Here is a 16,443-nt window from a genome sequence, read left to right as displayed (position 1 = left end):
ATTTGGTTCCAAGGGTTTCCTGTATACGCAGAAACCCGTATACTCAAATCTTTGAAACTGGCCCTTTTCGAGCATCTGGAACAAATGTTTAGAGAGAGGGCCTTGCCCCACTCCAGCAAAGCAGTGAGCTCTTTTTGCTCTGGGTTTCCCCAGCTCTCTGGCTTGCTCCCCAGCAAGGCCCTCTCCTTGTGCCGCCTCCAGAAGCCCCAGGGTGCTTTTTCCAAGTTCCTGCGAGATCTCACAGGAGCATTCCAAACCTAGTGCACAGAGAGCATAAAAACTGTTTTAGTGCTGGATTTTCCTGGTGCAAAAAGAGCTTCAAATATCTCTGCCATGCTTGGGAAGAAAGGCCCTCTATGTGTACTGGCTCTACATTTCACTTGTGGGATTTCAACTACCATATTTACTCGAATCTAATGCTCACCTTTTTTGGCCAAATTATGTTGTGAAAATTAAGGTGCGCATTAGATTCAGTGGCACATTTACATTCGCCAGCAAATACTTTTTTTGTTTTGTTTCAAGGTTCTGAAAATTTAGGTGTGCATTAGATTCGAGTATATATGTATGGTTAAAATCATGCAGGCTACATGCACATAAGACATTATCATACTGTAATGTCTAGGACTACTTTACCCTTATATTTTGGTATTTATTCTTATGCTTCCAGTACTGAACAAATTTGCCCCATTGTTCTAAAGTATACAATTTTGTAACCCTCTTCCCATATCATCTTAAAATACACAATCATAGACATTTATATACAATGCTATATGGTACCCTGCCACTCATGTAATGTTGGCAGTTCCCTCCCCTCCTCCCTCTCATCTTAATATTCGCACTGCAACTAACATATAAACAATCATGATTGTGCACTTAAGTGGCACTACCCCCCCCCAGGTTACTCTGTAAAACTGCAGGGTCTGTGGATAATTTACATCCAGAAATGTAGTAAAACTACAGTATCTGATCCTGCTGCCAGGAATTCTTGATGTCAATGTTTCAAAAAAGAAAGAAAGAAGCTGCTCCTCCCTTGAGATATGTGCATAGACAGTGGAAATCTGTAAGTGTCTTCATGAAAATGTGGATTACGTGCGCGCACACACACACCCTGGCAAAGAAAAAACACTCCAAGTTAAGCTTGAGCTTTGAATAAAGAATAATGTACTTTTGACACATTTTATTGTTTGGGGCAGTCTTTAATTTTATGATACTGCTCCCCCAAACAGGCTGATAAATTGACACAACCTAATTGATGTTTGACGTTCTTCTGGTATTTGAGATGAGTGAGAAGTAATAAAGGTAGGGATTTTGTGATCTGTTGGTGACCAGTCGCTGATCTGCCTGTGGTGGTTTTCTTTTTTTTTGGGGGGGGGGGAGTTATTGCAGAGAACCAGTTCTTCCACCACAGGGATTACTTGCAGCTTTCTGTCTGACATTTTTGTTTTGTTTTGTTTACAGATGCAGTAGAGAGGCAACACTTTCGAAGTGTACACAACTGTGTTTATTTTGCTGTGAAAGTCTTGGATTATCAGTTTCAGTAAGTTGAATGGCTTAGGTTGTTCTCATCAGTGTACATATACTTGCACTTTGAAGTGCTTGGCTTATTGCTATCATAAGTTGGAATATCTTGCATCACATTGCACTGTTAACATATCCTTAAGTTTGAAAATTTGGGTTCTGTCATCTATTAATTGACAGTTCCAGTTGAACAGCTGCCCTACTTCTGTAGAAGGGTTTTATCTGTTGTGTTTGGAGATGGTGTTTTTGCTTCTAGTGTCATCAAAACTAAAAGAAATCTGAGAACTTCCTTCTCTAATGACATGAGTTTAGTATATATGTTGGCTTTTATCAATGAGGATTAGAGATTAGGAATCCGGTGGAATAGGCTTTAACTGAAAGATCAAATCTAAATACTATAGTGGAGTGTTCTTCCTCTTTTTGTTGTTTTTCTTGGCAGAATTATATCACATTTAGAGAAAGGAACACTGAAGCTCTTAGCTGAGAATGACAGGATCACATCCTTTTCCCCTGACTTGCATGAGAGGCTTATGGCAGTCTATGAAAACAGCACAGCAAAGGTAAAAACTAAGCATGTTCTAGAAGAACAGTATGAAATCAAGGTTCTCCCAACAGTTATTGAAACTGTTTTTACTCAGTGTCCTCCTCACTATTATGGTATCTGCAGTATTCCATCCTCTTCTAGAAACAGATTAGTTTTCTTGGTATATACTATGTAGAAGCTTCCTCTGCAGCTCTAATTAAATGAGGAGTGAAAATACTATATCTAGCACTGTGACCAAAACAAAAAACAGAGTGAGATAATGAGATTGACTTGCATTTGGTGGGTTAGAAAATGTTGATCTATTGCAAACCGGCAAGTTAGTACGTGTTACACCATTAAGATCATGGGACTTTTAAGCTGCAGCAATGGACAGAAGGGAGAACAAATTGTAATTCCAACCTCCTTGTTTGTGTTTATGGAAAAGAAGTATGTTAAATTAGGAGGAATGTATTACACTTAAACATTATTTTGTATTGAACAGGTCTCCCTGTTGCTGCCTTCAAGCATACAGTCAGTTTCCTTTCAGCCAGAAACTGACAACCGGTCTAACTTTTCCAGTGATAAGGCATTTCATGTGTTTAAGAAACAAAGGTATCCTCTGTTTTTTATCATGGGATTTTGTCAAAATGTACAATTTGTCAGTTGTTTTAGTTTATTGAACATGCATCAGAGAATAGAGTAGCTATCAAGACTCTATATCAGTTATCCAAACCCACAGGCCTGGTTTGGACATTTCCTCCCAAGCTTCATAAAGTATGTTTTATGAAACCAGGAACAAGTGTCTGGATGTTAATGTCAGCCTTTTGAATAAGCCCACAAAACACATTCATTGGCAGAATTTCTTACTAGCCTGCTAAGAAGCTAGTGGCGTAGAAAAACAGAGTAATAAAAAATAATAAATGCACCTTCTACCAAGTGAACAATATCTGGAGTACTCTGTCTAGCCCACTTGGCTTCCACGCTAGCTGTGGAGGAAGTTGGCCAGCTTACCCACCTGTATGGGATTCCTGGGACATTGTTAAATGCAAGGCTGATTAATGTAGTTCAGAAATGCAGAAATTAGCAAGACGGGTTCCCTGCAGCTGGAGCAAACTCATCTGGCTTTCTCAGGTCAAAAGTAGTAGAAGATATGGCCTCCTCTGCTCTCCCTATGCCCACCTTCTGTTTAAAGTACTTTCCATATAATGTGTTGTTTGAATTTATTTAAATGGAGTTTTCTACTTTCTATTTGTGCCAGTGTGGTGTAATGGTTAAGAGCGGTAGACTTGTAATCTGGGTAACCGGGTTCGCGTCTCCGCTCCTCCACATGCAGCTGCTGGGTGACCTTGGGCCAGTCACACTTCTTTGAAGTCTCTCAGCCCCACTCACCTCACAGAGCGTTTGTTGTGGGGGAGGAAGGGAAAGGAGATTGTTAGCTGCTTTGAGACTCCTTCGGGTAGTGATAAAGCGGGATATCAAATCCAAACTACTACTACTACTACTACTACTACTACTATTCTTCTTCTTCTTCTTCTTCTTCTTCTTCTTCTTCTTCTTCTTCTTCTTCTTCCTTTAAGATAGCAGTTTAAGGCTGCAAGCCGAAAACCACTTGCCTGGGATTAAGCCTCAGTGAACTCAGTGGGACTTACTTCTGAGTAGACATATCTAGGGTTCAGCTGTAGGTGTGCTTGCTAGGTTCTTTGGTCGTTATTCTTGAACTATTCTTTAACTAGGGGGATATTTGTCAATTGTTGGCTTTGGAATGAAAATGCGTCTTGTAGGAATGGTCAAAGGGACAGATTCAACTAATTTGTTCTGCTAGCAGAAGCCAGTCCTGGTTGCACAAAGGATCCTTTCCTGCCCCCCCTCTCTCACCCTCCCCCAAGTGACCTTCCTAAGTCAGCTTGGGAGGGACCCCAGAACAGCAGGCAGGAGCAGGAGAGGGAAGATGGTTCTGTTTGACAAGCAAAAATGCTTGTGCTGACAGAACAGTCAACTTAATGCAACATTGAATTCCACCCAAAGCTTTGTCAGAACTGTGGTGCTTGCGCATAAGCAGAATATCATGGCCCCATTTTTGTTTGCTGATAGCACATCTGATGACTATGACTTTGGATTTTGAAGCTAACTTGTTTGCCTTGCTCAATAGAGATATTTTCTACGAGTTGCTGCGTGAATGGGAAGACAACTGTGAAAAAACAGGCTGGGACTTTGAGAAGTGTCTGGGAGACAGGATCAGGTCGGAATCTTTGCTCCGTAAATTTAACAAGACTTGATAAAGAGTGCTGCTCGTTGCTGATGTCTAGTGTGGTCCTCCACTGAGCAGCTGTTCACCACGTTCCATCGGGAGGATTGTTTTTAAAGTGCAGTTTGCAGCAGCTGGAAATTGCCTCTGGTGGTATACTTGGTTCAGTATTATGGATTAGATCCAGTGGTACGCTGGGACACATTGCAAAACTGACTTGCATTTGGTCCTAAGACCATGTCACCACTGTTACCGAATAAATTTGCGGTCATTACTTTGGGCAAAAGAAAACCTCAGTTTAATATTTTTTTAGTTGTTACACTAAGAAATTAATTTATTTGTTTTGATATAATGGGGTCTCAAAGACTGTAATTTAATTACCACTCTTCCCCCCCCCCCTTTGAGTGCCAACACACAGGTTGCATTTAATTCTGAAAGACAAGAGTTACAAGAGAGCAGTACTGGTAATGAACATTTTGCAACCCAATTTACAACAAAAACTAATTCTACAGTAAGCTACTTAGTTTCACAAAGGGGAGAATTCTCAGTTCACATAGAACTTTTTCAGAATAGTATTTTCATAATTATTTTTAAAACATTAAAGTCCCCCAGACATTTGCTGTCTTCTATATATCTGCATAGAGAGTAATATTTTCCTTATTTTTCTTTGTAGCACTGTTAATTTGTTTCTGGTTTCACAGGGTCATGATGGCTCACCTCTCTGCTGCTTGCAACTACAGCCATTTTGCCAGGCTCTTTCAGAAGCAGCTTCTTCAGGTAAAGAAACGCTCGCTTCCCATAAAGAAAAAAAGAGTATATTTTGCAAGTAAAACTTTTCTTCAGTTCATATCTAATAGGTGAAAATACTTATTCATTGAATGCATAATTAATTCATAATCTAATTTCCTCAGTTAGTCTGAGGTTCGTGCACCTAACAGTTTATGGTTTGGGCTGTAGAGACTGCTTGTATTCATAAACAGATTACAGAGTTAAAAGTTGGCACATTCACAAATTTGACCTCTCTTTTCTCCCTGCTCCCTCCTCTATGCCATAGATGTGTAAAGGTCCAGTTGGTGGTGGTACAAGTTGGGGAGACACCCCAGACCAGGATGTCCTTAACATGCTGGGTTCCGATAATCTGAGCCGCTTGAAAAGGCTGCAAGAGAGATTCCTTGTCCCTCAGAGCATCCGAGGGCCTTGCCCACCTCCCTCCTTCCCTGGATGCCAGCAGTTCTTCAGGGACTTCATCCTCAGTGCAGGAAGGTTAGATACTTATTGCTATTTCTATCTAGGATGTGTCTGGGTGAGTGACCCCGACTGTATGGTGGTGGCTGGGTTTCCTAAATGAACTAATGCAATGGCCTTGTTCAGTGTCACAGTAAACCATGGTTAGTTTGTGATAACCATACTAATCTTGATTTTGTGTTCTTGGTTTCTTTGGAGCGAACCAAACCATGTCTGGACATCATGTTAAGCCAGGGATTGTGTTTCTCCTATGTGTTAGCAAGTAGGGACAAAGCAGTTGAAATCAGCACGTTCACAGTAAAGCATACATTGTTTAGTAGCTGGATCCATAACCTAAACAGATGAGCATGAGATCATTGCAGAAAGTAAACGGTTTAGATGAAAAGGCTTTGGAAAAGAATAAGGTCTTTGCCTGGTGCTAGAATGACATTAAGTGGGCTTTACCAGGGAGTGTTTGGCAGTGTTTGCAGCAGTGCTGACTAACAGCACGTGAGGGGTTTGGTAGGAATTAATCTGATTTTAAACTTGCATTCTCAAATGCTGCTGTGGTCACTTAAGAGGTTACATTCTTTGCTGAAATTAAGTTGTTCTCCAAAAGAGCTCATTATCTTTTTTTGGTTAAGTTATCAATTTAATCAGCACCTTATGGACAGCCTGAGCCTGCAAATACTTGAGCTGGATGGCCTTGCCTTGGTGGAACATGAACCCAGCGATGGAGAAGCAATGGATGAGCAGGTGTGTATTGCATGGAAACAGCCATTCACAGTAGAGCTTCAGAGGTGTCCATGTGGGTTATGATCTCTCCTACTGCTTGGAAGGAAGAATTTGGCATTCATTGGGAGTGCTACTCACTTCACACCCTGTGTGTGTCTTCCAGTTCAGGCTTGTTTGTCTTTCTTTGTCTATTTGTCTTTAATAATATCTTGCTGTTCTAGTGTGGGTCTCCTTTATTCCTCTTTTCGTTGCTCCTCCCTTCTGTCGTGCATTGTCCTCTCTGAAAAGAGGTGTCTGTCCTTCAAATGGCCTTTCTCTCCTGCGATGTCCCCCCTGCCTCAACTCCTCCATCATTGCTCCTCCAAAACCACCTGCCCCCCGTCCAAGTGGTGGAGCAACAGTAGAAAGCCTGGGTGGTAGCTGCAGTGTAAGCCCCATCCCACTCCTTCTCCAATACAGTGCAAGTATATAGAAGACAGTAGCATTCTCTGATGAGCCCCAGTTGTCCTAGGTAGACCTGCGACTGATACCACCATGCTGATTTGTCTCTGATTTGGATAGTCCTGTCCGTGCTGCACACCCCACAAAGTAAAAAAAATTAATAATAATAATAATAATAATAATAATAATAGACCCACCAAAGTGGGAACATAAGACTTAACTTATAGGTTTGTTGTGAGCATTCAAAATGTTAGGCATTGCTGCTGTTATCTGTGACTATAATATGTCTGGCCTTTCTTTTCACTGCAGGATGAAAAGAAGCGTTTTGCTGCTGTCCTTATGAGCCTCCGACTCCTGGCAAAGTTTTTTGGTTTCCTTGTCTTCCTGCCTTATCACACATCGGAACCAGCAACTGGAGACTTGCTAGAATCTGCAGTGATGTTAAGAAACCAAGTGCGTAACCAGCCACATTTACCTAATAGAAGTATTTAATTTTGTTATTATCAGAGAGATGTGCAGGCATTTCATTAGAGGAGCCTCTGGGCACCTCCTGAGGTGGTAGATACTTGCTGTTAAAACTCCTTTCCTAGTTAAGCAACCTCCAGTATGGGGATGGATGGGGTCCTGTGGTCCTGCAGATGTTGTTGGGGAGCCACAGCTCCCATGAGGCTGAGAGGATGCTGATAACATCTAGAGGGCTGCAGGTTCCCCCTGCTGTGTGCTATTATTGTTTCAATGATGCTGCTTGTGTTGCTGCTATAAACTGAGGGCAGATTGAGTTACTCATGCGGTACAGCCATATGAATTAATGACACTCTTGATATGGAAGGAAGGGGAAGTGTTTCATTTATTGGTGAACACAGTTGCATCAGAAGCTTGCACGTTTGCAGAAAGCGTCCTTCTTGATGTAAACCTCTGATACAGGGATGCTCCAAACAAGTAACCCATAATGTCAATAACTAATTCAGTACATTGTACAAACTACTCCTCTGGAATAGTCTCCATGGAACATTATTTGCAGTTATATTGTTTACTAGATTCATGCCTCCCCACCCGCTCACGTCAAAGTCCAGCACTCTTGTTGCTAAACTGCACTGGCTCTCTTGACATCAGATTGTGCTGTGTGGTTTGTCAGTGTGCCGGCTGAATGTGGAAAGCGCGAGGGGTGGTTACTATTATTTCAATTTATTACCTGCCTTTCGCTCCAGGGTCATAGGGCAGGGTACAACCATTTGAAATACACTTTAGCCAGATGAGTGACTTAAGATTGCTGGATTTGAATAGGCTTCATGTGCCAAAATATATTGGGTCTCTCTAAGACACTGCTCTGATACCTTTCCTTGATATGTGAAACTGATTGCACCCTTGTGTCCTTCTGTCTCCCCTGCCCCACTTCCCCACAAAAACTGTTTTTTTGAGCTCGGGACTTAACTAGCTGCTCTGAGTGATGTTAGCTAAAAACACCCCACTTTCTTTGCCAAATTAAAAAGTATACAAAGGAAGATGCAACAAGACCTGAATAATAAGCCCAGGTGCTTGTGTGCTTATGGCTTACCTCCATCTCTGCAAGAGGAGAGTGTTCTGTTCACACAAATTAGCCAAGGAAAGAGTTTTCCTCTTAGTAGTGAAGGAAAGAGAACCCAATAAAGGGGGAAAAATGAAAGAGGAGTTGGATATGTTTATTTCCCTTTCCTACTTTTGGTGTTTCATCATCAAACACTCTGGTGGTTGCCCATGATAGTAAGTAATGTGTGCTGAAGAGGAATTAAAGTTAACATTTTCCTAATGTTTTCCCTTAAGACCCATCCTGTGCTGGATATATTGAAGCTGCTTAGGCAATCAATACAGAAACGCTGCACGGTCTTGACTGTACCTTGGGTTGTAGAGTTCCTTTCCCTTATGGATCATATCGCCCCATTTCTGGACTACTATGGGAAGATATTTTCTCTCCTCTTGCAGCTGTACAGGTAAGAGGTTGGAAAGAAATATTTGCATCTTAATTGAGATCTGCATCAAGGATCTAAATTATTGTGAGGGTAGGACATTGGCTTCTTAGTAAAGCTTTTATTGTACTCATTAACAATTTCTGGGTCTATGGAAACGACTTAAAGCTTTCTTTTACAGTATATACCAAGAAATTTATAGCACAGTTAAATATATAATTACCACGGTATAGGAACGCTCCGCTGATGACTTGAAATATATCATATTCCTCCAGCTGCAAATGTTCACATCCTTCCATTACATCTCGATATTTGCAGAAACAAATGAAGAAGCTGAAAGTCAATTTTTTCCAGTAGTGCATTTCAAATGGTAGTTGTGTTGTACAGTTAACCATAAACCATAGCTTACCGTGAACGAGCAGCATGCTAGTGCATTCTTCTGAATTGCTCCCATTTTGTTCCTTTGTTCATGGAGCCAGGAGCAACAAACCATGAGTCATGGCTCTTACCCTGAGAGAAGCAAACCACATACATTGGTTCACATATCACGGTAAGCCAAGGTTTGTTGTATGTTGCTCCCTGGCTTCATGAATAATGGAGGGAAATAGGAATAATGTAGTAGCTTGCACATGTCTTGTTTACGGGTTTGCTGCTGGGGCCAGAGTTTTAATATGCAAGAAAAATGAGAAAGCATAGCAAAAGAAACTTGCAAAAAGGGGAAATGCAGAGGTGGTATAACTGATAAAACTTTCGAAGTTTATTGCTCTCTATTCTCTAACCTTTTGTTACAGATACCTGCTGATTTCTGAAAATAAAGAGATGTGTTTCCTGAACAAGCTGCTGATCCTTGCCATTTTGGGATGGCTTTTTCATGTACGGATGAGTGTTTGTAACAAACATTGTACCTTTGAAAAAATGTCACAAGTGCTGTAGAAATTGTCAAGTAAAACTTTCCTTACTGTACTTTCCTTAAGCCTTTTAAGCGTTTCATCCATGTAACCATTCATCCACTCCTGTATGTGAAGCTGAATTTTCGCTTAGCTCTGCCCTCCTTGGAGGATTAACTATTTGGGGCTTGTATTCCAGGTGCCTACTGTCCCGGGGAATCTGTTCTTTGCGGGCGAAGTGAGATCAGAAGAACTGGCAACAGACTCTGCAGCAACAGTTCAAGCTCTGGTAAACTTACGTCGATGAGTGTCGGCGGGTGTGTTTGAAAGAGACCAACTGTCATGTTATTTGTTTAAGACACGCGAAGCCTAAGAGTGACCTGAAGAATAAAGAGAAGTCTGTGGGCTTCTATGCACTTATCTAATGCTTCTGAAAGGAATCAATCTGTTGTTTGTTCTTTTCCCCTTAGGATTCTGTGCCTGTGGTGGATCAGCAGTTACTTTATACCTGCTGTCCATATCTTGGTAAGTCATTTATCAAATTATGTCCTGTGTCAGAAACAATATGCTGCTTGAGAAATCTGGAGTCTCTCCTTTGCCTGGCACTGGAAAGAGCATCTAGGGATAAAACATTGAGCTTCCTACTCCAAAACTGAGTTACAATTATCTGTTAAAAGGTTTTTTGTGTGTTTCAGCATGGCACTTAAACTGGGCCCACAGATTAGGGGGTTGTGACCTGTGGAAATACTATTTGGTGACTTGTCCTTGCTTTTCCATTCACCGTGAATAACAACCTGAACTGCTTATGATTCTGAGCTCCTACTCAAGTGTGGTTGGGATCATGACTGCTTTTTCCTCCAGTGTTCAGTCTCATACACGTCTCTGCAATTTTCTGTCTCCAACTGTTCCTGGATTTAATTATATTTCACTCATTTCATTGTGTCTGACCTGAATAAAAGTTAGTTGGATGCCACCCCTAAATTTTAAAATTGTCAATCAGATTGAATTTTAAAAACCAGAGTGTTCAGATATCTACGTGTGCCGTCTTATAATCCGCGTATCCTTCTGCTCTAGGTGAATTGAGGAAACTGCTGTCGTCTTTTGTGTTGGGAAGCGGAGGAAAGAATGGTGGTTATGTAAGGAAAATAACTCCGACTGCTGCTGAGACCTTGGTTCCAAAGCCTCCCATCACACAGCAGAAGCTTCAGGTGAGAGGTGTCTTGGGACTGCCACTCCCATCATCCTTGACCATTGGTCATGTTGGCTTGGGATGATTAGAGCTGGAGTCCAGCAAGATCTGTGAGGCAGCTGGGGAAGGCTGGATTTTTCAGGGAGGAATTTCTGAACTTGCACTTTGATATTTTTTTAGTGGAGCTGTGCAAGAAGTAGACATGTACCCTATGCCACTAATTTTGTGTGAATTGCAAGCATGCAAGAGGTAATTGACCCCCAGCTAAATAAAGAAATGGGAAAGGGAATTAGGGAACAGAGTTAGGAAAAACCTGAATTTGCTGCCAAGCTTATGAAATGCTAAAGAAACTGCTTTGGTGGGTTTGTTTGTTTGTTTGTTACAATCGAGTGGTATATAAATTTCATGAAATAAATAATACGCAATCATTAAAAAGTCTTTATTTTGAGGGCAGGCCAGTCGATTGACAATTCAACATGCTCCTTTTTATATTTGTCTCTGGTTCCTTGCTCCCCATTTATGGGACATTATTTGGAAGGCATTTTTTTTAATGTTTTGTTTCAAGGGTAGTGGCATTCAACTAACTTTTACTCAGAGCTGACCCATTGAAATTGATTGACTTGATTATGCCCACTCATTTCAGTGGGTCTGCCCTGAATAAAATTTAGTTGGATACCACCCTTACATTTAAAAAATGCCAATCAAATAGAATAAACAATCAAAGCATTCAGATATACTTTAGGAATGGCTCGTGTTGGGGGGGGGGGACAATGCTTCATGTAGAATGCTTTGGTTTCCTTAGGATTCTTGGTCTTCCTGTTTTTAACAGGCAGAGCTGGAACAAGCCTTCTTCCACAACCAGCCCCCATCTTTGCGGAGAACTGTAGAATTCGTGGCAGAGAGAATCGGATCCAACTGTGTCAAGCACATCAAGTAAGGGCAGGAAAGGCACCTGTAACCTGCTGGACTTCATAAATGGTTTGGTGGGGAGAATTTACGTCGAAAGATCTTTCCCCCTTGTATTAATCATATAAGCAGGCAGCTTTTAAATGATGCAAGGACATGCCTGTGGGTTTTACTGATACAGCTCTTAGTCTTGTGCATCCCTTATATTGTTGTTGTGAAATTTGTCAGTACAGTGGTGCCCCGCAAGACGAATGCCTCGCAAGACGGAAAACCCGCTAGACGAAAGGGTTTTCCGTTTTTGAGCTGCTTCGCAAGACGATTTTCCCTATGGGCTTGCTTTGCAAGACGAAAACGTCTTGCGAGTGTTCCGATTTTTTTTTGCTTCCCCCCCCCCTTTTTCTAAGCTGCTAATAGCCTTTTAGCCGCTAATCCGCTAAGCCTTTAATAGCCGCTAAACCGCTAATAGCGCTAATCCACTAATAGGGTTGCTTCGTTAGACGAAAAATCCGCTAGACGAAGAGACTCGCGGAACGGATTAATTTCGTCTTGCGAGGCACCACTGTAGAGCAAATGGCAATGGTGAATTGTGAAATGTGAGAAATATTGAGAGAGATCATCAACTGGTTTTATTATTAAATGTAAGTGCTAAGCCTTCTTTGTGCTCACCTCATTACAGAAGCTCTGCAAGTCATCTGCAAGTCATTTTGGTGCCTGACAAAGACCCTTTTATTTTCCTACTCTTTTAAATCTCCAATACATTGCTTTTAAGCTCCTTTGGGTTTGTTCTCATGTGTTGTCTGTTTTGGAATGCTTCCCCTTCTTAATTCACTTTTAGTGTGAGTTCTGTGGCAAATGTAACACACACACACACACACACACACACACACACACACACACACACACTCTTTAGGCTCTTTTAATCAGGTTGTGCATGTGTGATTGCTGCCTGCTTATATTGTAGCTTTATCCACATATTCTCACTTATATTTTATATAAAGTTATGCCATGACCTACAGTAATAAACAATAGAAAAATGTTAAGATTGGCACACACACCATTATGTTTCTAGGTCAACAAATCCTGTTTTTTTCGATTGGCAGTGAGAAGCTTAAGAGTGTCTCCCTCTCATGCACCTAGATTCACGGCAGACGCATGTTAAACCATAGTATCCACCAAACCATTAATAGAAGGCTTTCCCGCAAACCTGATTCAGGATGTAAATTCTGAACCTGTAATTTCTCAGGATATATTTTGGTTGTCTTTTAATTATTGTGCTATTACTATTGGCTTTTGCAGGGCAACTCTGGTAGCAGAGCTGGTGAAAAGAGCCAAAGTCATGTTACAGGACAAAGTGAAGGCGGAAGTTGGCAATTACGACAAACTGCTGGATGAAGTGTGCTCTCAGCTGTATGAAGAAGGGGCACAGGCTCTTATTCAAGGCAAAGAGTAAGGAACAACAGCTGGGTGACATAATATATCTTCCCTTGTGGTCATGCTGCTGTCTTGGGCTGCCACATTGAGACTGCACCCAGTATGTGGTCACTTCACTTCTCACCTTGGTATCAGCCAGGATAACTACTGGCAGATTGGCTCAGTTTCCCCTCTGGCTTTCAGGTGTAGGTACCCAACTTTAGAGGGAGCTGAGTAGGAAACTGTTCTGCTTGCAGTTACTCCCAGCAATTTGAATTCATATTTGGGCTGCATCCCTGGGGGGACTAAAAATACAGATTTTCTAATATCATGTCTTACATATAATGTTTCAGGCGGTGCTTTTTATAATGCCTATGTACATCTACAGATTTTGCAGGAAGAAGGCCCCTGAGGCTGTGAAAATCTTGTTGCCAGAAGAGACATCTGCAGCTGTATGTATATTTTAGGATACTTGTCCTTTTTTCCTGATGCTTTCTTTTTGCTTTTTCTACATTGGAAAATTGTGCTCTTTTTTTGACATGGTGACTTAAAAATGGCCAGAAGCCAAAAACTTCTGAACCTCATGATCATCTAAAATAGCCAGGCCTTTTTGCTAAAACGAACAAGCATTTGAAACATTAAAGCTGTTTCTAAAATCTCAACATCCTCATTCAGCCAGTCATGTTAAAAGGAGGTGTGACAGTTTCTAGCTCTTAAGGCCCCAAGTAATGCTTCCCTGCATTTTTTCCAGCTAGAAAATAAAATGGTCCAATTGCCATATTGGGCCGTTCAAGGAACAGTTGCTTTATATTCCTCTTAATCAACATTTTAGCTGCAGTTGTAGGAGCTGAAGCCAATTCTCATTTATCGTTCCAGCAGGATGGTGAGAGACCAAAATCAGTCCCTCAATTTTCATCTGAGGCTAATTTTCCATCTCATTTCTTGTGCTCGCTGCAGCTTTGTATTGATTTGTTGTGACTGTTGTTGATAGTGTATTCACAGCCTTGAATGTAATCAGTGGAAATAACTACAAATCTCACCTGCTCTTCCACCCAAGGTTTTGAGCTGTGCAGCAAATATTGCGGTGGGACTAGCTACTGAGAAGGCCTGCACTTGGCTCACCACCAACATCACAGGTAGGCTTTTCCACTGTTTCTACGGGCTTTACCCCTAGGTGCCATTTGGTGGCTGTGGCGAAAAAGACCTTTTCCCAGTATAAGTGGGTGTGCCAACTGCGTCTGTTTCTGAAAGAGGCAGATCTCTGGTTCCCAGTTATCTTAAGTACTTTGGACCTCGTTTTTCAAAAGCCAAGCCATGGACCCCCTACTTCTGAAAATGTTTTGCTGTGTGAATGGTGCTACCATACCCTCCAACATGTCCCAGCACAAAACTGGGATGTGCATCTTCTGGCCATTGCTCCTGCATGAGTCATGTGGCCCCATGGGATGTCCAACACAGCTGATGGGTACATGCCACAGACACCCTGGGTGGCTATCAGCATGCGACCGAAGGTCTACAGACCACCAATTGGGAAACACTGCTTTAGATACATCGCATATGAGCTACTGCAACACACTCTGCATGGGGCTGCCTCTCAAAAGCATCTGGAAACTTGTTCAAAGTGTGGCAGCGAGGAATGCTAACCGGAGCTGGGGGTGGAGAGCATGCTACTCCACTACTGAAACCACTTCATTGGCTCCATGGGTGTTTTCAGGCCTGATTCAAAACTCTTGCGAGAGGGATCAGTCTCTCGCTGGCAGCCTGCTGGCAGGGGAGTGAATGAGAAGCGGGTAATAGAAACAACTGAAACAAGTGGCCCTATTTTGCTGCCTTTCAGCCCCTGACAGATTACCCCTGAGGGTAACCCAGAAAGGCTGCCCTCTCTTGTTCAGATTATGCTGCTTGAACTTTGCAGAGGTGAACTGTCATATGAGTGCTGATATAAAAGGAGGCACCACATAAGGCTAGTGCGGGGAGGTGGCTCTGTATTATGTAACGGGTGTCCAGTTTTCAGTGTCCAGGGTGTGAAAGCAAGTGTATGTTTTGGTTCCTTTTACAGCCTTGATTAAGAGAGAAGTGAAGGCCACGTTCAGCCGCATGCTGAAAACGCAGGCGCTTTCTCTGCCTAGTACTAGCGAAGCTGTTCAGAAGAAGAAGGGGTGCTCCCCAGACTGTCAGCATCAGGCTGCATTCCCCTCGCAGATCATAAACGAAATCAAGGTATGAATCTGCTGCTCTCTCCTCTTAACCTGTGTTGTTATTTTGGCTATTTATTAACAATATTTATATGCCTCCTGATGACAAAATTCTCTGGGTGGTTTACAGTAACAATAAAATTGTGAAATAAGCAAAGCAATACAGCTTAGAAATTAAATAAACAGATTTTAGATAAAAATAAAAAGGTTTTCACTTGGCACCAAAAAAGTTGCAGAGTCAGGCAGGCTAGGCGAGCCTCTGAAGTGAGAGCATTCACCAACTGGGGTGTCACCACCCAAAAGGCCCTCTCCCCAGCAGCTGCCTGTGACACCTTTGTGGGTGCAGACAAAGCAGGGCCTCCGAAGATCATCTGTGGGCCTGGGAGGGGATCCTTTTTTAGGTCATGGTAGGGAAGTTCCAGCCATTTTCCTCAGAGGATGAAACAGGTGGGGGGGTTTCATCTGAAAGTCCTTTGCAAAAACCTTCAAAGGAGCTGCCACCCTACCTTTAAAGGAGAATGGAGGTGGCTGCCAGGGCAAAGCAGCTTTGAAGCTGCAACAGGTTCCCAGCTGGCTGTTGGGTACTTGGAAACCCCACACATTTTGAGAGTTGGGTGGTTGCTGCCTGCCTGTCAATCATGTGATGTCATTGGTGATGCCACGTGACTTAACAGGTAGGTGGCACCACCCAATTTGTCTTGTATGGCCAGTCCTGATAAGGATCCAGTCTATGGAGGTTCTGCTCTCGTTTTTTTGGGGGGGAAATGAGGGCGCCCCGTGCTTCGGGCTGCAGGCTGCTGCCTTCAAGCCTTGTGAGCCTGCGGGAACTCCCGCCGGGCTTGCAAGGCTTGTGGATAGCTTCCTGAAGCCTGGAGAGCGAGAGTGGTCGGTGCGCACCGATGCCTCTCGCTCTCCAGGCTTCAGCGAAAGCCTGCATTCGCCCCATACGACGCACACACATTTCCCCTTCATTTTTGGAGGGTGAAAAGTGCGTCTTATAGGGCGAAAAATACGGTAATTCATTTGATGGCGAAAGCTACCACTCTCCCACCCCAAGCTTTTACTATGTGACATATTTCTAAGCATCCTTGTCTACAAGGAGGCTTATTTGATGGGGAAATGGGTGGGATAGCCCAGCCCTGTGCTGCCTTCCTTGCCCTTTCCCAGGCTTCACTGTGATATTTTGTCTTTTCTATATGGTTAGCAGAGCTCTCTAGGATTCCAGAA

General features: G+C 42.5%; 2 protein-coding genes across 3 annotated transcripts in view; one reads left to right on the top strand and one right to left on the bottom strand.

Moving 5' to 3' along the window:
* Positions 1-16,443, bottom strand: part of STARD9 (StAR related lipid transfer domain containing 9) — a 113,693-nt gene that overhangs the window by 390 nt on the left and 96,860 nt on the right. The window contains exon 34 of the mRNA XM_082239026.1: positions 8,560-8,645. The gene's annotated coding sequence lies outside the window, so the exon portion shown is untranslated. The remainder of the gene's footprint in view (positions 1-8,559; positions 8,646-16,443) is intronic.
* The window catches only part of CDAN1 (codanin 1), a 28,967-nt gene that overhangs the window by 6,836 nt on the left and 5,688 nt on the right, over positions 1-16,443 (top strand). For both annotated transcript variants that reach the window (XR_014223810.1, XM_082239388.1), the window contains exons 6-23: positions 1,459-1,537; positions 1,958-2,078; positions 2,544-2,653; positions 4,191-4,280; positions 4,988-5,063; positions 5,341-5,549; positions 6,155-6,266; positions 6,996-7,139; positions 8,487-8,653; positions 9,421-9,502; positions 9,716-9,805; positions 9,987-10,041; positions 10,591-10,724; positions 11,535-11,638; positions 12,908-13,057; positions 13,410-13,473; positions 14,079-14,157; positions 15,081-15,241. Coding sequence is in view for 1 of the 2 variants with exons in the window: in XM_082239388.1 (XP_082095514.1) it covers positions 1,459-1,537; positions 1,958-2,078; positions 2,544-2,653; positions 4,191-4,280; positions 4,988-5,063; positions 5,341-5,549; positions 6,155-6,266; positions 6,996-7,139; positions 8,487-8,653; positions 9,421-9,502; positions 9,716-9,805; positions 9,987-10,041; positions 10,591-10,724; positions 11,535-11,638; positions 12,908-13,057; positions 13,410-13,473; positions 14,079-14,157; positions 15,081-15,241 (2,027 nt within the window). In the remaining variant the exon portion in view is untranslated. The remainder of the gene's footprint in view (positions 1-1,458; positions 1,538-1,957; positions 2,079-2,543; positions 2,654-4,190; positions 4,281-4,987; positions 5,064-5,340; positions 5,550-6,154; positions 6,267-6,995; positions 7,140-8,486; positions 8,654-9,420; positions 9,503-9,715; positions 9,806-9,986; positions 10,042-10,590; positions 10,725-11,534; positions 11,639-12,907; positions 13,058-13,409; positions 13,474-14,078; positions 14,158-15,080; positions 15,242-16,443) is intronic.

Source organism: Podarcis vaucheri (genome assembly GCF_965113315.1).
Source record: "Podarcis vaucheri genome assembly, chromosome: 1".
NCBI classification, from domain to species: Eukaryota; Metazoa; Chordata; class Lepidosauria; order Squamata; family Lacertidae; genus Podarcis; species Podarcis vaucheri.
The sequence above is the reverse complement of the archived record's forward strand: the minus strand, read 5'-3'. Positions and strand labels throughout refer to the sequence as shown.